Source organism: Pimephales promelas, chromosome 20 (assembly GCF_988280905.1).
Source record: "Pimephales promelas chromosome 20, fPimPro1.hap1.1, whole genome shotgun sequence".
NCBI lineage: Eukaryota > Metazoa > Chordata > Actinopteri > Cypriniformes > Leuciscidae > Pimephales > Pimephales promelas.
In genome coordinates, this window is record NC_142788.1 from 24,892,491 (window position 1) to 24,913,725 (window position 21,235).

At 37.9% G+C, this 21,235-nt stretch overlaps 1 protein-coding gene across 1 annotated transcript in view; it reads right to left on the bottom strand.

Annotated features, from left to right (window-relative positions):
- The window catches only part of itga5 (integrin, alpha 5 (fibronectin receptor, alpha polypeptide)), a 51,925-nt gene that overhangs the window by 22,116 nt on the left and 8,574 nt on the right, over window positions 1–21,235 (bottom strand). Inside the window, exons 2-15 of the mRNA XM_039651644.2 lie at window positions 14,268–14,398; window positions 7,803–7,906; window positions 7,212–7,335; window positions 7,060–7,121; window positions 6,913–6,958; window positions 5,606–5,734; window positions 5,440–5,484; window positions 4,982–5,025; window positions 4,736–4,789; window positions 3,346–3,398; window positions 3,053–3,261; window positions 1,994–2,194; window positions 1,862–1,907; window positions 1,385–1,498 (exon numbers count right to left, since the gene is read on the bottom strand). Of these exons, the coding sequence (XP_039507578.2) occupies window positions 1,385–1,498; window positions 1,862–1,907; window positions 1,994–2,194; window positions 3,053–3,261; window positions 3,346–3,398; window positions 4,736–4,789; window positions 4,982–5,025; window positions 5,440–5,484; window positions 5,606–5,734; window positions 6,913–6,958; window positions 7,060–7,121; window positions 7,212–7,335; window positions 7,803–7,906; window positions 14,268–14,398 (1,362 nt within the window). The remainder of the gene's footprint in view (window positions 1–1,384; window positions 1,499–1,861; window positions 1,908–1,993; window positions 2,195–3,052; window positions 3,262–3,345; window positions 3,399–4,735; window positions 4,790–4,981; window positions 5,026–5,439; window positions 5,485–5,605; window positions 5,735–6,912; window positions 6,959–7,059; window positions 7,122–7,211; window positions 7,336–7,802; window positions 7,907–14,267; window positions 14,399–21,235) is intronic.

The following is a 21,235-nucleotide window of genomic DNA, read 5'->3' on the forward strand; positions in this document are numbered from 1 at the left end:
AAAAAAACATAATATTATGAAATATTATTAAAATTTTAAATAGATAAGTAATCTATTTTATTTCATTCCAGCATTTTTCAGCAACATTACTCCTGTCCACAGTGTCAGAAATCAGAAATCATTCTAATTTAATATTTAGAATGTTAATATTTAATATTTTTGCGGAAACCGTGATACATTTTTGTCAGGATTCTTTGATAAATAGACATTATGTATTTGAAATAGAAATATTTTATAATATTATAAAATGTCTTTAATATTACTTTTGATAAATTGATTACATCCTTGCTTAATAAAAATATTAATTTAAAAGAAACTGACCCCAAACTTTTAAAGAATAGATGACTATCTGATTAAGTTAATAGCAATGTATCCCTCTATTTCAGAGTAATAAATGGTGGTGTAACTGAACGCAAGCAAGAAAGAAAAATATTTTGAAAATGAATGACAATTTTAATGAAAGAATGAAAACCTTTTAAAAAAGTACTAAAAAGGTTTAAAAGACAAGTTTCACAAAATAAGAGAGAAAATGAAAAAATACAATAATAAATATATAAGAATAAAAAGAATACACAAAACAAAGAACACAAAAGAAACAAGATACAGAAGGGGAAGAGTGAAAGAGTGAAGAAAAAAAAGAAAAGAAAAAAAAAAAATCACAATCCGGGCTACTTCTGACCTGTGCAATAAACACAATGTGTTCCCATGTGTGTTTCTAAGCCTCAGAATACATCTGTGTATGTGTGTGTGTGTGTGTGTGTGTAGCTCAGTGCGTCCTGATGTTTCCCAGCTGTTCCACCACTTAACAATATCTCATTCAAAGTCGCTGCTAGACCTCTTTCTCTCTCTCTCGCTCGCTCTCTAAATTCTCCCAAAAGCCTCTGTGTCTAGGCAACGACTTGTAATCAAGACATATACAATGTATACAAACTTTCCCTGTATAAAACAGAACAGGCGGAGACACAGACATTTTACGTCAGATGGAGGCCAGCCCCGTGGAGTTTCCTTTCACTCCACAGATTGGATGTATATTTCAAAAACACACGTAAAAGACCTTCCTGGCTCGTTCTCAACCAGCATAGCAAGTCCAAACCATTTGGAAAAGCATCTGCAGACAACATAACTACACCTTTCCATATGCTCGGCCGAACACACAAAGCCCAACTGTGGACGTAATGAAGTAACCTTCATTTACTAAATTAGATTTGTAAAATTCCAACATAAGTGCACTTCAATGGTGCTTAACTGATGTTAAATGTGAAAGATCGTGATCTTGTACCATATTATTGCTTGTTAAATGCTCAGGCTTTATTATTCAAATCCTATTTGCTGAATTGGACCAGGAATACAACAAATTCTGTCCGAAACAAGATGGCGGACATACCAGGACACATAGAGGGTCTCGTTCCCACGGCTTATGGGGCAAACTTTCTCCTCAGGATTAATCATAGTTGGGTAGACAGTCAAGGTGGCACTGGTGTTCACAATAGGACGAGACCTGGAAATGACATATCATCAGTATTTAGCATTTTAAACAGTTTTATGATTACAATTGAAATAGATTTCCATAGGTACGCTACCCTTCAAAGGTTTATGACGGTAGTCTCTTCTCCTCACAGAGGAGTTTATTTGATCATAAATACGTTGTGAAATATTATGACAATTTTTTTCTATTTCAGTATATTTTAAAATACAATTTATTTCTGTGATGCAAAGCCACATTTTTAGCATCGTTACTCATACTCATTCTTATATCCTGATTTGGAGCTCAAGAAACATTTCTCACAAATCAACAATGCTGCTTAATTTTTGTTGAAACTGACTTGTGACTTGTAAAATATCAAAAATGTCTTTGACTGACCGGTAAAGAAAGGCTGTGTCCTGACCAAATGCACCAACAATGAGATCTGCAAACAACAAAAACATGATATCAGACTAGATTTCAAAAGTAATGGTGGTGGATATGGTAGCTCAACAGACAAAGCTTTCTCACCAGGGTAGCCATTGTTATCCAGGTCTTTGCCTCCACGAAGGGCGTAACCAAAACTCGCAGGTAGAGCTGACGGTGTGGCAGAAGCCCATTGGCCAGTGATCACCTGAGAGGGCTTTTCCCTGAGTCCTCCAGCATGTCCGTTATAGATGAGCACCAATCCTTGTTTATTTTCCCCACCAAACGGACAGCTGATGGCCACATCTGTTAAGAGCAGATTGCAGAATTAGGGGTGCACTGATGTTACATTTCTGCCTAATAAAACAAATGTGTGATCATGATAAATGATAAACAACCGATATTAATTGTTTTATTTTTGAAAGTAATCATTTTAATCAAACAGATAAATGACAGACATATTTAATTGTGACAACTCTATATAATTGTGTCTTAAAAAGTAATAATAATAATTTTAAATTAACTGATAAATGACAGATTTTAAAATGCCATATTATTATAATATTCTCTAAATAAATTAAAAATAAAACACTAAAAACTAAATGCGATAAATGATAGATGTTAAATTTCTAAATAATTTTGTCTAAAGCTAAAAATGAATCGCACACACAAAAGTATAATCTTTTATATAAGTATAATAAAAAGTATAATTCTTCTAAATTAACCGATAAGTGATGGATTTAAAATGCTATATATTTTTGTCAAAATAATTCGAATAAATAAATATATATATATATATATATATATACTGTATATACACATATACAAGTATATGAAATATTTTTAATTAACCGATAAATAAAATTTAGGCATAAATTTAGGCATCATGACATTATAATTTACAACATGAATGATACTCAATTTGAGATTTGTTAAATATTATATTTTACAAAAGAAAATTAAACTTAAATGAGTGTTAGATGACCACAAAGGTGCAAAGTCTGCAAACATTAGACAAATAGGCATGCACAATAAAATATTGTCCGATATAAACCTAATAACAACCAAAACTGATAAAGAAACTCCAATATCGGCCGATAACCGATTTGGTTATTTAAAGACCGAAAGATAAACAAATGCAAAAAATCTGGGCAAATCTCTCACCATTGTAACCATCTTGGTTGAGATCTCCAAGAGGGGTAATGGAGCTGCCAAACCGGCCGAACGTCTGTGTGCCGGTGAGGTGAGGTAGCTGAGGTGTGAGATCCAGAGGTCCATTCTGCAAGTATACGTAGACCCGACCCAACTCCTCTAACCTCCCATCAGAGTCACGAACCATGAACATGGGAGCGCCAACCAGCAGGTCTGTCATTCTGAAGGTGATATGAACCACAAACTTAACCACCGACACCATTCCTGTGGCACATTCTTGTCTAAACCTGGTTATGATTACCTACCCGTCATTGTTGATGTCAGTAACAGCCACCGAGTAGCCATAGTAGGAACCCATCTGAAAAATTTGGGAACATCTGGTGAATTAAAATCTACTGATCTGAATCATCACAGATACTAGTCTCACATTTTTACATTGTACATGCAAACAACATGTAGGATCTTATGAATGTCACATTTTCGCCTTAGGCATACACTGCCATTTACTCCAGTTTGTGGTGTGAGTGAGTAAATGAAGAGAGCTCTTTGATGATTCAGATGTGGCTCTTTTTCAAGCCCCCCTGAGGTGGGCACACACACAAATGCTTTTTGATTGTATTTACTCAGCTGAGGCAATCAGAGCAGTTAAAGGCCTCCAACAATTTCCATTTGCAAAACTGTGGCGCTAGTTTAGGAAAATTGCCCGTAAGCTCTCGCCTCACATAATCCGTTCTTTACTGCTTACCACAGAGCACTCTAGCCCAGTTTAAAGAGACTTGTTAAAGGAAATTATTTTTGCTTATATCATCAGTGTGCAACAGTTTGAATATCATGGTGGGATGATGTTTAAATGCCACGTTCAAAAATAGCTGCCGTCATAAATTAGACGTTTTGCACCACAAAAGCCTATATAACAAATTAGAAAATATAGATTAGAAAAATAGATTTGGAAATATCAGTTAGTAACAAGGCCACAATACAACCAAGTTTAATCATCAATGCACCAATGTATATTTCACCAGCAGTGTTGTAGTCGAGACCACCTCACTCGAGTCCGAGTCGAGACCGAGACCAGAGAGAGTCGAGTCCGAGTCAAGACCGAGTCCATAGAGAGTCGAGTCCGAGACCAGAGACGGTCGAGTCCGAGACCAGTGAGGGTTGATTACCTAATTTACTTTTATTTACTTAGAGAAATCCTTTTTTTATTTTACTGAATTTACTTAGAGTTTAAAAAATATGATCAGTTTACGGTAAAAAGGCCACATAGTAGGTGGTGTTAAAAGTAATTTTATTACAATTTGTCATGCGCAATTGTGCACTAGAAAATCACCAATCACTGGGCGTGTCAATCAATTTAAAGAAATATTTTATTAACATACATTAATAATCATGAAAAATATTTTGAATTGAACTCGAGTGGACTCGGGAACAAGTCAGAGTCCTAAAAAAAAAAAATGTTCGAGTAGGAGTCAATTCCGAGTCCAAATGCACACGAGTCCATGACAAGACCAAGACCATTAAAATATGGTCTCGAGACCGAGTCCGAGACGAGTCCGAGTCTCGAGTACTACAACACTGTTCACCAGACAGTGTGGAATATGGTATGTACCAAAAGTTTAAGACTACTACAATCCAAATGTTGATCTTGTTTACTGTTTGTCATGGTGGAAATTAAAAACATGGGATCAAATTTACCTGCTCTCCAGTAAAAGTCTTCAGTAACTCCAGAGAGCCATTGAGAATGGAAACCTGATAAAAAAGGCAACACACTATCATTTTTGTTTCATTAAGTACCATCATATGAATCTCTGGGTTAATTTAGGGGATGTGTAAGGGATTTTGTGACATGTATCACACTGAAAAGTTGCTGTAACCCCCCAATTTGAACAAAAAGTTCTCTGGCTAAATGTCACAGTTGATAACACTACTGCTTCTTCTCACCTGTCCATGGAGTCTGACTCCCCTGGGAACTCCAGTCACAAAGTCTGAAAGCAGGCAAGCCAAAAAAAAAAAAAAAAAGGAGGAGGAAAAAGAGACAGATTTAGTAGTGGAAACATGGAAATGTGTTGGTTCCTCAGGAACTCAGAGAATTCTGGTGATCAGAGCCACTCCAAGTGCTGTTTTCAAGTTTGTTTAAGTGAAATGGATATAATAGGATATGATCATAACACTTCCTTTGAATGGTTCTACATACAATGCTCCAATTTAATACTTCTGTCTATGGTTATTCAAACAACAGATGATGTTAACTCATTTATCTGTGGTAAAACACTGTCATTGTATTTCCATTTTTAATAGATAAATTAAAAACGACACCAAAACAAGCTAGTGAAACTGTAACCTAATTGATCACGCCACTATGATGTAGAGGTTTTATTTTTTAGAGTTACGACACTCACCTTCATAATCATCACCACTGAACTCGCCGACAGCCAATGAATAACCTGTTAAACCAATGAATGCGGAAAAAAGAAAATGTCGGTGGTGACAAACAGGAAACACCCTGTGATAAGGCAATAATAAAAATGACTCTACAGCTAATAAAAGGGGGATGGAAAGACATACCCATGTAGTTGTCATCTAATGAGATCTCTTTTATCTGTTTGGTCTGAATCTGTCCATCCACTGATGTCAAGAAGTATCCAGGGTAATAGGCCTTGACGATTTCTTGTTTAACCGCGGTGATCAATTGGCCTAGAGATTGTAAGGAGAAACGGATCTTTTAATTGCACTTGCATTGAGGTCACAGTCGATGCAAATAATAAATGTAAATATTCACATTTTGAGATGAGAAAATTAAATAAAGCATAAGAAAAGCATCTGAACATAGCATGGATGAGCTCTGCAATTCGGCACTCTAGTAAATTCACGTAACGTTAATTTATTATTACTCCAGTGTAGGGGTGAAACGATTTTCGAACCGAACCGAAAAGAAAAACCGCGATACGGAACTTGATTCGAATCGCGATACTGTCATTGCGTACCGAACACGCCCCGCCCCCTGCTTCTGTGTATGCTTTTACTCACAGATGTCCGACCGGAATGGACTTAAACGAGACTTCAATACGATTTCCACGACGCATGCGCGAGAACTGAACTGAAGTAGTTGAAGGAGATCGCAATTCTCGCGCATGCGTCGTGGAAATCGCATTGAAGTCTTGTTTCAGGCCAACAAGGAAGAAAAGAAATAGTCGAATAAAGTCGTTATTTTTGTTTGTTTTTTCGCACAAAAAGTATTCTCGTCGCTTGATAATAGTTGAGCCACTGTAGTCACATGGAATATTTAAACATTTTCTTCATTGACTTTCTGGGCCGACAAAAGTCATTCCCTTAGGAGCCTATGTGGTAGTTATACAGCTCTCAAATTTAATAAAAAATATCTTCATTTGTGTTCCGAAGACGAACGAAGGTCTTACGGGGTTGGTACAGCATGGGGGTGAGTAATTAATGACTTAATTTTCGTTTTTGGGTGAACTAACCCTTTAACAGAGGATATGAACCAGAAAAGATTTCCAAGTGAAAGGTGACGGAACAAACATCCGCGCACACATGCACATTGCGTAATCGTAACGGACCAATGGTAGTACAAAGGTGTTTACCAGCCATACCAAACATTGTCAGAAAGTGAACTCCCAAAACAAACTCCAATCGAAGCTTGTTTCGGCCCGATTTTGTTCAAAATTACATCAAATAAGTTTGATCTGTCACCTTTGATTTACTGCATACTTTCCTGGATAAAAAGATTTGATCTTTTTATCCCTTCCATTACAGACCCCAAATTTTTCAATTAAAGTGGTCCCACCATACTTAACATAAATGCCACATACTGATGATCTTTAAAAAGACTAGTTTTTAAATTTTGAAAGCCAAACCTTGCCAGAAGTAACTGCCAGGTCCTCCAAGCACCACCTTTCCTTCCTGTAACATAGCAACAGTATCCAAGTGAGATCAGAAGTGGAAAACAGCAGATATGCATTACATTTTGAAATCTGTTCTACTCAGTTTTAACAATGTCTCACCTGAGTAAAATCAGCACTGAATCCCCCTTGACAGTAGCCTTGTCCTTTTCTTCCATGAAATTCTGCAACGGACAACAAGTTATGGTCCTCTCACTTCAAAACAACTTCTATTGGACAGTGCCTTAACAAATCATCGCTGACTTCAAGCCCACCTGTGCGACACGGAGCGTATTCCACAAACTTGGTGAAGTTTTCGACGGCCAGAAAACATGAGCCAGTAGTATCAGCACGAGGTATGTCCGCCATGGTTCTCCATGAGTAAAGGGGGGCACAAGCCTATGGAATGGATAATGCTAGAAGTTAAAGGTCAACTCTATAAACACAAAACCCACATGCTAGCGGAGTGCAAAGAAGACACTAAGAGAGGTCAACAGTTAGTTCTGGAGTAAAGCAACCATGACCATAAATCCAGGTCACGGTTTGATAATCCATGAAGAACAGCACCTGGGCTTTTGATGTTACAGACAGTAATCCTGCATTGTCCACCAGACAAAGTTCGAATTCAGAAAGAAAACGAAGGAATTAAGGAATAAATAGAGCTGGATCTGATTAGTTTATAATTTGAAACTTACACAGACAATTTAGGAGCGTTGTTAGACTTGATTCACTAAACATTATTCGTGTGATCGAAGGCAATGTGATGCGTAATGTAATGGCAATGTAATGTTTTTTGAATGAGTCCAAACTATATATTATACTGACTATTTTTCACACGGTCAAAAATAGAAGTAAAAAGACCTTACCAGCACACTATCTTCATGCACTCGTACTGTTGCTCCAAACCACTGATGGGATTTGAACTCTCCTTGATGCACAGTTGTTCCATTTACAGTCACGTTTAGATCTCCTACAGCAAGAAAAAAAGAATTATAGAAATATACATATTAATATATTATATTGATTTAATATAATATATTATATTGAATTTCATGGAAGAAAAGGACAAGGCTACTGTCAAGGGGGATTCATTTTACTCAGGTGAGACATAATATATTGTATAAATTTTAATATACATGAATATGATGATGATACCACTTATGAACAATAGAATGAAAGGAAATAAGTAAAATAAATAATCAATTAATTTTGTTGCCCAGTATATTTACAAAAACACAAATGTAATAAATGTGAATGTTGTTATTGTGCACAATCCATCATTAATTGTCTTTATAAAGAAATAATGTGTTACAATAATAATAGGCAAGAATAAATATTAACTATGAATATCAAATCACATTTCACAATTCTGTTACACTCAGTAATGTCACATCCCCGTTAAATGTGTTGTGAATGCAGTTCCATGTTGATTCTAAGTGCATTAAGACCTTTAATAAAATGAAAAGTCCAAGGTGAAAAAAAAAGAACAGACTGTACAAAGCAGGCTCAGGTGTCTACTGAGGTTAAAGGCCATATCATGAAGGAGGCACAAGAAGGAGAAAAGACAGATGGTCACATATGGGCTGAAATGAAAACAAAGGTGACATATCCTGACCAACATGAGGGGTGGGGATTCAACAATAAGATCCCTAGACCAAGACCATCAGTGCTCAGGTTCAACTGCCACTAGGCCAGAACATCTAAACGCCTTCAAAACACTCCGTTCCCATCCCTGACTGCCAAACTGAACTGGGCCACAGACATTTCTCAAGTTGCACCATAATTACAAGCATGATGCAACAGGGTTCTGTGGTGTGATGGAGGGGAAGGGGGAATGAGATCTTGAGGAAGAAGAGAAATGAGTGAAAGGTACAACTGGCGGTAACACAATTCTCAGCTGGCTCTGAAGAGGGGCTGGTCTCATTCGGAGAGAAGAAACTGCGCCAGGAACCTTCATCCAAACAAAACAGGAGCTCAAGTTGTGTGGGTTAATATTGTGAAAACTGTCAAGAAATGTCTGGATCATAGTGCAACCCCAAATCAAAAGAAGTATAGCCAAAAGTCTATAATTAAATTAGCCAAAATATTATTTTCATAAGTAGGCATCATCATTAGATTTTATCATAAAACGGTAATGGGGAAGAAAAATCCAAGAAACAATTGTCACTAAAATAATGTCATAATACAAAAGTAACAATGGTACTAAAATAGGCCTGATAAAATATTTATGCAAAAAATCAATTTCAATTCTAGGGTGAAATACTATCCGAACATCGCTTTGCGTGATTCATCCAATTGGTAAGACCCAATTTTACGGTCTAAAAGAGAGGAAAGTGCCAGGAATCCTCATCCAAGCAAAACAGGAGCTCAAACTATCTGTCAGATACACTCCTACAGATACAAACACACACACACTCTCTCAGCTCATAGCAATCCTCACCTTCCTCTTCCCTTTCTCAAAGTCTGTCATCCCTTTCTAGGAATTCCACTTCATTATTTTCTCTGTTTAAGTCACCAACTCCCACTCATTCTTTTACTATCTTGTATGGTTTCTTTATCTCCCTCCACTTGTCATCTCTGTAAATTGTCCTATTCCTTTCCAAACCACCCCTTAACCCAGATATACACACACATACACGCCTCCTTTTCCCCAGAGACCTTTTGTTTCCTTCTCTCGAGGATGTTTGGTACCCCAGTAGCAAAGCAGTGGGGATTAGAGTCCTCTAATAACATTAGAGGATATATGCCTTATGGTCACCTCCAGGGTGATGGTTTTCTCTTTCTTTTCCTCCCTGTCTTTCCCTTTCTCACTGCCAAAGTAAAGAAAACCAGCAGCCCTGCCCCAGTGAGATTCCTTACAACTGAAAACTCAAGTGTGTGTAGAGCGCTCCAAGACACGGCATATGGAAGACGCCGTGTCCTCCTGGTGCGCAGTTGGGGAGGACAGTTTGTGGGACGAGAATCAGTCAACGTCAATGGAAGTGGACCGTTAAAACTAACAATTATCTCACTTAACTTTCCACATCATGGGTGAGGTGGGAAGATAAAGCTCACTGGGGAAGGTGGGGAAAATGCTGTTGTTTGGTTACAGTTAGGGGAGGACTACCCAAAACTGGATGAGATTTGTGTCAGAACGACGACCATGATTATTTAAGACTTGGATGCAAGATATCGTAGAGTTACAGCAGTTGGAGATTGAATCTAGGCATTTCTCCCCAAAATTGCAAGCTCTAATCTAATTGGCTTTATACACAGCTGCACTACTTCCTGAACTTCAGCCAGCTCCTTTGTTTCCTGTCTGCCATTATTGGACAAACTGATTAATCCAGGTGTGTCTGATTATTGTTTATATTACTACTGAGGTCAGGCACACCCGAATTAATCAGTTTGTCCAATAATGGAAGACAGGAAACAAAGGAGCTGGCTGAAGTTCAATAAGTAGTGCAGCTGTGCATAAAGCCAATTGGATGGCTTCACTCAAATCTAGACTACATTGTTTACACGAGAACGCTCGCGGGTGAAAACGTAAAAATATTTTATCGGATGTGCCTTTCGTTTACACGGCGACGGCGTTTTTGAGGCTTAAAAACGCAAAAAAGTGAAACCACCCTCCAGAGTGGAAATCTTAAAAACGCTCCACCGCCGCGTTCCCGTGTAAACGGTAAAAACGCAAAAGTCTGATTGACAGTGAAGGTTGTACGCAGGTGCGTGGACTTGGTGTTGTAGTATGCACTCCTAGCCGCCTGAAGTGCATACTACATTGAATTTCACACACTTTTGCGTCGCCATTTGCACGCGGTCTTCTCTTCAGAATCGTTTCCGTGTAAACATAGCCTTAGTTTTAAAGTTTATGTGGTGAGGTCTTTATTTGAAATATTGTAATTGTATGAGTTTGTATGATATTGTATGAGTGCTTCTATGAAATAATTAGTAACTTGATTTGGTTCATGATTCATTGAACTGAATCTTTGACAAATATTCAAGCGTTTTAATTGTGGAAATTAAACCAGACATTCTGTTTTGCACAAGGTTAAATCCAATTTAATCTTAAATGTAAATGAAACTTTTACATGTCTGAGTGGGTGGTTCTTGGCCGGAATAATCTGCGATTTAGACCTGACGTTAGTCTGGTAACATGAGACGAATTCTGAGGTAACCTAGAGGATTAAAGAGGAAGTTTTCCAACAATTAAGGCACCTTAGGAGACACCTCTGCTGTGATATACAGCCATTTTAATCAAAATTCCCCCGATTGCTAATCCTATGAGTGCTCTCAGATCCTGGAGCCAGGCCAAGATGACCCGGCCGACTCTCTCGTGGGATCGTGGAGGTGAGGAGGTCACACACACACCTCTCTCTTTCCGCGATGAGAGAACCACCCCATTAGTGGAGTATCTAAGATCTGTGTAAGAGAAAGGGAGGGTCAGGAAGGGGTAGCGGAAGGCACGAGCCACATGGCTAAATTCAGTCATCACATCAAGTGTCTCTGGGGAGACGCCGAGAGACAGGGAAATGATTCGCTCGCTCTCCTCTCATTCCCACCCACTCTCTTTTCTCGTTTTCTCATTATTCTCTGTTATTTTCTTATCAGAGAGGAAGAGGAAAGAGGTCAGATCTGAAGACACAAGCTAATGCTCTCTCTGACTAAGGGATGTTAGGCAGGAGGAAGTACAGTACTATGGCTTTTCTAAGTGGCCCACAAGAGGTTCACAATGACGCATCAGTGGCCGCAGGGTCAAGCCCTGATTTAAGTGGTGAGATCTTTATTTGATATACGGTATTTGCAGTGACTGAATGGCCGTGAACTAAATGGGTAAACTATTACAACAGTCATAACATATAAACACGGAAAGACCTAACATGAACTCTTAAACAATGACATATACTTTCAACTGTAAAAATGATAATAATAATAGGGGGGAAAAATAAATAAATAAATTAGGAAAACAAACCAACACAAAACAGGAAAATAAAGGGAAAATTAACCTATTCTCCTAACTTCTGAGGCTAGAAAGGCCTAACACAACCTCTTAAGAAATTATATATTTGCTAATAATAATAATAAAACACAATCAAAAAAAATATAAAAGCTTAAAAAGGTGCTTATTGTCATGCTTTATTTCAGGTTATTGCTGAGACTAAAGAAAATTGCATAAAAACCACTTGTCAAAATATCAACCATTTCAGATCTGTCAGGAAGTATTGACATCTAATTGAATGATCATTGGATAAGCATTAACCTCCAAAGCTAAACCAGCCCCAGCCATGCATCACACGTCACGGGGTATTAGCGTAACTCAGTTACACTCTTCTGCCAGGCTATCGAGTTAAACCAAAACAAAATTATCTTTTAATTAAAGTCAAACGTAATAAAAAGAAGAGCATGACGTTTTACATGAGTCCTAAACACACAGCACGCTTGCAGCCCTACATAGCAAAATCTGCTATATGACGACGTCGCTGGCATATGCAGTGCATCACGAGAGAATAAGTCTGTAAAAAGTTTTTGCTGGAACATTTGTCCGTGTTTGAGTAATATGCAGTAAATCACAGCTCGAATGTTCAGAGGAGACTGATTCCGCAGGAAGAAAGCCAAGAGTCTCTCACTGAGATTGGGAACACTTCATTGTCCCTTGACATGTGTTCTACATACTCAGCAACTTGGATCAGTTCTTAAGACTCTGAAGTCTGATTCAAGAGAGACAATTCACAATTGATAGAGTGCTTCGTGTGGTCTCTGCATATTCTTTTTCTCGGTTGCTGTAGTGCACAGAAATCTGAATGCATTTTTTATGTTTTACGTCACCGCCACAACAGAAATTAGTCTGGCATGGTAAGTAGATCAATGACCAACAATGCGAGCAATGTCAAGATGCAGGCACTAACAAGACAGCCACAAAATAGTTCATATAAAGATTGAACATCAGATTTTTTCAGTCACGTGACACCATTCCAGATATATTTTTGCTCTAGATGTGAATACATGACTTCCAGAAACAAATGACATAAAACCATCTCTATTTAGCCATTAAGCAGTTTCTGCCTTCCATGTTAAGAAAATCAAATATTTTAAGAAAATCTGAGCCTGCATATATATCAGGAAGTCTGCTCGAGCACTTGTCTGCCCTCTCTTCCTCTATATCCCATCTTCCATCACCCTCTCAAAGCAAAGTCTACACAAAGAAAGGCAACCCAAAACGTTTCAAGCTTTAAGGAAGCCACATAATGGAAAGAGCAGATATCAATCAACACTGGGATTGTTTTGGGGAGGATGTCGAAACTTAAGTCAAAATACTGGATCCACTTTATGTTCCGGTAAACAATTAGCAGTAGACATTGTGTACCAATTTAGCTGCGCAAGCTTAAGCCTAGTTCACACTACGTGATTTTAAGCCCGATTTAAGCCCGATTTGCAAATCGTTGAGTCGCCGACAAGTCAGGGTGTTATCGCGTGCAAATCGCGGGCGATTAGCGGACGATTAACGCTCGCCAATCCGATAGTGTGAAAGAGCCAACAACGCATCAAAGACAGCTCGCAGACAGCTCGCAGACAGGTCACCGAGCTCAGAAAAATATCTAGCATGCTAGATATCTCGAGCAGTCGCGCGACTCAATCTCAGTGATGTCATGAGTACAGCCAATCATAGCAACGCATGGGTTGAGGACACCAGGTAAATCTTACTTTTTCTTTTTTGCATTTTTTTTTTCTCAGAGCATATCGTCGAGCAAACAGTGTGCAGCACTAGTTTCTGTCTGACGTCCATATTCGCGTGTTGTGTTCTTCTCTGCAGTTTCGCGTCATTTCTGGTTCGTTTTATTGCGTGGTTTTTCGTGACAAAACATGGTTTCTAGACCAGATAGAATCGTGTTGTTGTCAACTCGTTATTTGTTTGATTATTTTCAGGATTTAGACCGTACTATAGTACTCAAACAGCTCTCATTGAGTCACAAATGATATGCTCTTATCATGTGATCGTGGTTGTATCTCTATGTAGTGCGTTGTTAACTCGTGTAGTGAGTTACCTCCTGTTGTGGATCAATCACGCTGTGTTGTGTGGTGTGAACAGCTAAACAACTTGAACACTCATGATTTCACTGAGAGCAAGTCATGTAGTGTAAACTGCACAGTTCAGCCCGACATTTTAAAATCATGTAGTGTGAACTAGGCTTTAAAAAAACTTGATTTAAGGAACAAAACCATAGTGTGTATTCTAGTGATGCACCAACATTTCACTAAAAAATCAATTTGGTGCATTTAATCCATCTACACCCAAATCACATGTGTAATATTGGTGTTTAAAAGGAGTACAACGACTGGTTAGTGAGACTTACCCTGTCTATCGAACTCTATGCTGCTGCATTGTGATTGGCTGAGGCTCCACGGACAGTAGAAGACTGATCCTCCTTCTCTGATGTTGGGCTGACTGGTGTTGGCTTTGGGTGCTCCAACTATAATACTCACACTGTTCAAGAAGGGGAAAAAAAGATGAAGGAAGATGGTTAGCATGCTAATAAGACTATGATGAATATTTATAAGAGAGCAGGAAGTACAACAGTGTTCCAATTCACAAAATATCTATGGGACAATTTGTCAAAAGGTTTGGATTCAAACATCAGAGCTGTAAAGAAACAATGCTTCTATGTAAAACATCAGGGTTGAGAAGCCATTTTATAACAGTAGCTTGTTTAAGTTGAAGATCTAACAGAATTCATTGAGAAGTCATTGAAAATTAAAATTTTTGGGTGAACTATCCCTTTAAAATTAAAATATAATCTTTGAGGAAATGGACTGTCTCCTACCATACAGAGAGAAATGATGTAACAGAGTGGCCCTACGCAATGGTTGATAACCTGTTTTTAGACATGTGACCACCAAAACGCAACCACACACACACCAGTCCCACTGGGTAATAGGTCAATGAGAAAACAAGAGCCAAGCCTGCTAAAGTCGAGTTAGCTCTGCTCACAGCTGTTTTTCCCCCTGGGTTATTATAAACACACCAGCTGCAAATATTTGAACACATACAAACAACACACAGCCACACACTAAAAGCATGTTCTCTAATTAATGTACATGTTAAAACTTCACAAACTAAAACTTCTCAACAGAGAGAATGAACTTGGAGGTGGGACATATGTTTAAAATTGCATTTTTACATTCTCTGAATATATTGTGCCGGGACATTGCTATGTGGTTTCTAAGGTGTTCTGATTGGTCTTTAGCAGGATACCATGTGGTTGCAAGGTGGTTGTATGCCTGTATGATATTCTGGTCTCTAAATATGGCTAAATTCCCTCCCTTTGTTTAAAAGTATGGAGTCAATACATTTTTTTAAAGAAATTAATACTTTTATTCAGCAAGGATCCATTAAATTCAACAAAAGTTATGTTAAAGAAATGTATGATTAAAATTTTAAAAGAATGCTGTTCTTTTGAAAGGTCTCCTCATATTTCCACAAAAATATAAAGCAAACTGTTTTCAACATCTTGAGCATCATCATAATTAGAATGATTTCTGAAGGATCATGGAGTAATGATGCCGTCAGAGGAATAAATTACATTTAAAATATATTAAAATGGAAAACACTCATTTAAATTGTAATACAATGTCAACAATCACTGTTTTTATTGTATTTTTGCATAAAATCTACTCTCTAAAAATTGCTGGGTTGTTTTAACCCAACTTTGGGTCAAATATGGACAAACCCAACCATTGGGTACCCAACGTTCGGGTTTGTCCATACTTGACCCAAAGTTGGGTTAAAACAACCCAGCATTTTTAGAGTGCATGCAATCTTGGTTAGCAGTCTTTTGAACGGTATTGTAAATCTATGGGATTTTTTCCATGCATTCTTATATCTACGGAGTGAAAACTATAAAAATGATCATTTAGAAAGGTAATAACACATGGCATCTTGAGATTTGACATTTGAAACAATCTCTCTGAAAAGTACCCAACAGTTAGAGAGCCACTCCCACAGTCCCTGCTCTTCTAATCTGTGTCTAATTTTCCATGAGCCGGCATGGATTGGTGCAGTGCCGCCATGACCTCATTGTCTGTAAACTTACTATCATCTTTCCTGTCATTAAGGCCAGTCCATTGAGAGATGGGGGGTGTGGTGGAGGTGTTTGTGAGAGGGCACTGAGGGCATCTCCAGGGGGGGGGGGGGGGGGGGGTCAAGGTACAGGAAGAGAACACCCTTTCCTGCCCCCTGGGCCGGTCTCAGTGACGCGGAACAGAGGACTTCCTTACAAAGGCTGTATTCAGAAAACCCTCCGGTCAGCCATAGAGACTCAAGCCCACTTTAGATGGACTGTCGAGATAGAGTTATATAGGTAGGACCAGATGACCATTTAGGTCAAAAACAGCAGAGCAAACAAGAGACAGTGAGTTGACCGCATCATAAATGAGAGGGCTGGATTTTCTCAGCTGTTATTTACAAAAAACAATGTCAAAGAGTTGAATAAAGAGTATATCATCATCAAGGTCTATAGCTTCATGGCCATCCTGTACTATGGAAATATATGCCATTTGTAGCTTTTAAATATCATTGTCGTTAATTGAAAGCTGGAAACAAATTTATATTGAAATATTAGATGAAAAACACTAACTAAAAAAAACACTTGGCAAGTTTTTGAAATAAATAGGCTTACAAAAAAACACAACTAAAATTATTTTTAAAAAATGATTTAAAAAAATAAAGGACAAGCATTGCTTAGAAAATAACACATTTACTAATTAAATAAAAAAATCCTGTAAATATAAAAATTAGGGCTGTCAAATGCGATTAATTGCATCCAAAATAAAAGTTTGTGTTTACATAATATATGTGGGTGTAGTGTGTATAATTATTTATATAAATACACACACATGCTTGTATATATTTCCATGTATATACTGTATATAGATTTATATTATATATAAATATGTCATATACAATTTTTTTTTTATTTAAATATACATGCATGTGTACTATTTATACATATAAAATAATTATACACAGTGCACACACATATATTATGTAAACACATACTTTTATTTTGGATGCGATCAATCGCGATTAATCGTTTAACACCCCAAATAAAAATAAAGGTAATTAAAAATATTTGGAAGTTGACTTTAATCGCTTTTTATTTCATGGACAGTTTCCAAATCCTGCACTGAGAGGAATACCAGACAAAAATGAAAAGGCCTGAACACTTGACTGACGGATAAATAGGCAGGACATTAAATGTGGAAATGTTTGTTAGGGTCACGACACACCAGATTTCAAGGCCACTACAAGTGGAGCACAAACACACACATTAAAAAAAGCAGACACTCCATGTGTTTTTATAAAGGGGAAACCAAAACAAAGACCTCTTCCGGCTTGGAGAGAGTATCCAGTTTTTCCACCATATGTGTGTATGGACAGAGGGAGTGTCCCAGAGGTGTTACAGAGCACTAGCTGAGGTGTAATGTCAATCCCAGATTCCCACGATGGCTTTCTCCAGGGAATTCGTAATTAAATAGTACATCTTGCAATATTTTCCTACTCTAGATATCATCAAGAACACCTTAGGGATGTCCAAAACTAAAATGTGAACAGAACAGGCTTATCCACCACCTCATTTGAACTCAAGCACACTATGAATGAACTCAAGTGCACTAGTCTGATGAAATGTTATGTTGCTATGATGCATGTGAAGTGCGTCTAACAGCTGCAAATCCACTAACTTTCCCAAGCACTTTCACTCTTTTCCTTGAGTTCCTGGAATGCTTTACACTTACACTACCGCTTTGGCTGACTGCTCAAAAGTGTACAGTTACAGTAAAGCTACAAACGTTCCACTTTTGTTATGATGAATTACACAAGTTCAGTCTCACTATAGTTGAGTATTACCTTGAATGCCATTGGTAGTTTCCAAGCAATGCAAAACCAGTACAAAAACTAGAAACAACAAGGTTGCTGTTTAAGTACGATAACCGCCGTTCACTTGCAAGACAAAAAGCTAATTACATGGCACACATTCCGGTACATTAAGACCTAATCATACAGTCAAACGTGCCTCTTTAATTGATGTAAAATTATAATATACAAAACTCACCATCAAACACATGTATAAAAGGAATTTTAGAAACAAAATTGCTTTCATCAACAAGTGGAAATAACTGTGTCTTCCGCCTAACACTCAAGCTAATGTAGCCTAAACCATACCATTTTGATAATGATCTGAAAGAACTGTAAATAAGAAACAATTAGCATGTAATGGGGGCTTATCTTACGGGGGGATCTCGTCTCTCCTAAATTTCCTTCTTTTCTCCATGCACTGAATGCTTAAACGTTGGGTTAACATTAGCATAATGATAAGAGCCAGATTGCTCTTGGCTTAGATGCTAGCTTTTTGTAACAGCTCCACATAAAATGAGAAAAACTTCAGGAGGCCTTCCAGCAGAGAGATTGCCAAAGTGAAGCTCACTTTAATTAAAACAATCTGGCCTTGTACGAGAACAACAGAATGTTGTTTCAATGCAGTTATATGGAGAACAAATTTGGCTTTAACTGTTATTAGCATCTGGTGATCAGAATTATTTGGTAGGTCAGGTTATTGTCTTTGCAGGCTGTTGTCTTAAAGGGATATTTCAGCCAAAACTGACAATTTTGTCACCATTTACTTACACTCATGATATTGCAAACCTGCATGGCTTTCTTAACACATTCTCATCCCAAGACGTCATCCAACTGGCGCTTTTGACCATTCGTCAACATCCGCTGTTTTAGGGTACCCTTTAACGTCAGTTAGATAACGCTATCCTGGGGCGTCATCCAACTGACGCTTTACCTTTAATGTCAGTTAGGTGACGGGGTAGGTTTAGGTCTGGGGTAGGGTTAGGATTAGATAACGTCATCTAACCGACGTTTAAGGGTACCCTAAAATGGCGGACGTTGACGTATGGTCAAAAGCGTCAGTTGTATGACGTCTTGGGATGAGACTGGGATATTTCGAAATTTGTTTCTGTCCATCAATGATTTTGTTTTGGGCCCATTTCACTTTCATTAGGACAAAAAAAAAAAAAACATTCTTCAAAATACGAAAACACCAAAGAATCATTCACTCAATAATGCAAGGAACATGCATTAAGTAAAAAGAGTTAGTTTGATTTTACATTGATTTTTAAGAGTAAAAACAACATTAACACCCTTTGTGGTATCTCTAAAACAGACTACCGCTGACTCTAACCAAGACGCAAACTCCATTCTTAGTGTGGCTCTAATTAAGCTAATTGAGTTAGTCTGAAAATCAGGCTTGAATGCGTTACCACTGAAATGCTAAGCTTGCTAGATACTCACCACTGAGGCAAAGTACGTCTTAACATTTAACCCATCACTTTTGAGGTTTGGTAATCAGACCAGAATTAAAGCTATAAAAATAAATTGGTGTGCCACATGTCATCTGATCTACTTAAGTTGTGGCAAGAAAATACTGGGTGAAAGACGCTGATAGCGCAAAACTAAATGGCATGAATGGTTAGAGGCCATTAGATGGCAAATGCCTTCATTTCCAACATCTTCTGCTTAAAACATTCTCCCAGCCATTTCACACTTCATTATCATCACCCAGCTGTTTAGCTTATGTCACTTGAATGCTGTTATAAAAGCTTGAGCTTGCCAAGAAACCACACTGGTTGCTAATGAAGGTGCAAGAAAATCGCAATCAGACAAAACACACAAATCCGTGGTCTGCCACCCTTGTGAATGGCACAGAAATCTGCATGTGTTAAAGTGCAAAAAAAATCCAGAAACAGGGAATTTTCTGGGAAACTTAGAAGTTATGTACACCGTTTCAAAAAGTTTGGGGTCAGTAAGATTTTTTAATACTTTGAAGGACAACTCTGGCGCAAAATGAACTTTTGGTCTAATAACACATTGGTACATAGTCGGCCGTTCCCTGAGATTTGTTTTCATGATAATCGAAATGTAAAGAGTTTTATCTCTAAAAACTGTTTAGCGTATAACGCTAGTATATAGGGCAAAGTTAATGCCACTAACAAGGCTCAAAATAGTCTCACACTAACACGGTAACATAATGAGGGTTTCTACATGCAAACCGAAGCATTGAGAACTTTGTGACAGTTTAATAAGAAGATACTTTATAAAGACAGATCACTGAGTGTATACAGACAGGAGCCATCTTTGGAAAACAGTCTCAACCAGTCAAACCATGAATAATTTTTAACCCGAAAAAAGCTAAGGACTACAGCTTTAACAAATCAGAATATTAGAATGATTTCTGAAGGATCATGTGACACTAAAGACTGGAGTAATGATACTGAAAATTCAGCTTTGTCATCACAGAGACATAAATAAAAATGTATACATATTAAATAAATTACTTTAAATGTAATATTATTTCACAATATTACTCTTTTTGCTGAATTTTATTCAAATAAAAGCAGCCTTGGTGAGCTTAAAGAGGGTTTTTCGCCCCTAAACTTAATAAAAAAACAAAATAAATCAAGCTAACTGCAACTCAATATGTGCGCCAAGAACAATTCATTACCATCAGACTTCTGTGAGTACATTTATTTGTGATTATCCCACTTTTCCCGTGCCAAACAGATGTATATTACCTGATTGCAGTTTGTGGCCTTAGAAACATTTCTGAAAATCTATGCAAATAAAGTCGAACAATTATCAGGCTATTCAGAGGCATGTTGTTATTAGCAAAAACGGTTACAGTGATAGCATGCCACGTCCTCACAGAAGATGTGGAATGGATCCAAAACAAAGCATACACTGTTGCAACTCTTGCATCTCAATGAACTTACATCCTCAAAATCAAAGAAAAGCCAAAGTGAAATTCAAGGCCCCGACGGTTCGTTTTTGGGTCTTTTGCTCTTTGTGCGACGCCAGCGAGCTTTAACTGGGATGCCAGCCTGTCTCTGGATCGTTAAGCAGCTAAGCGGTTGCGATGGAAGCAGCTAATAATGAGACGGATAAAAATGGGCCAAAGAAGCCCCGTCTGCTCGGTAGACCTGATCTGCACGTGCTCTATCCTGCTGTCTGGGAGCTGAGGCCCAAAGATGATGAGCAAAGCAGTGACCGCTGGGTCAGCTGGCACTGAGGGACGACAGCTCACTCAACTGAACTGCATAGTAATGGAGGAAGACAACAGAAAGCGGTCAGTAAATCTTCTATTAATACGAAAATGAAACCGGCTCATGTGATATAATGCAAGAAAATGAAGTGCACTCAGACTGTTGATGTAAATTAATTCATGGTCAAACTGTTTGAAAACGTGCAAAATGCATTCAAGAT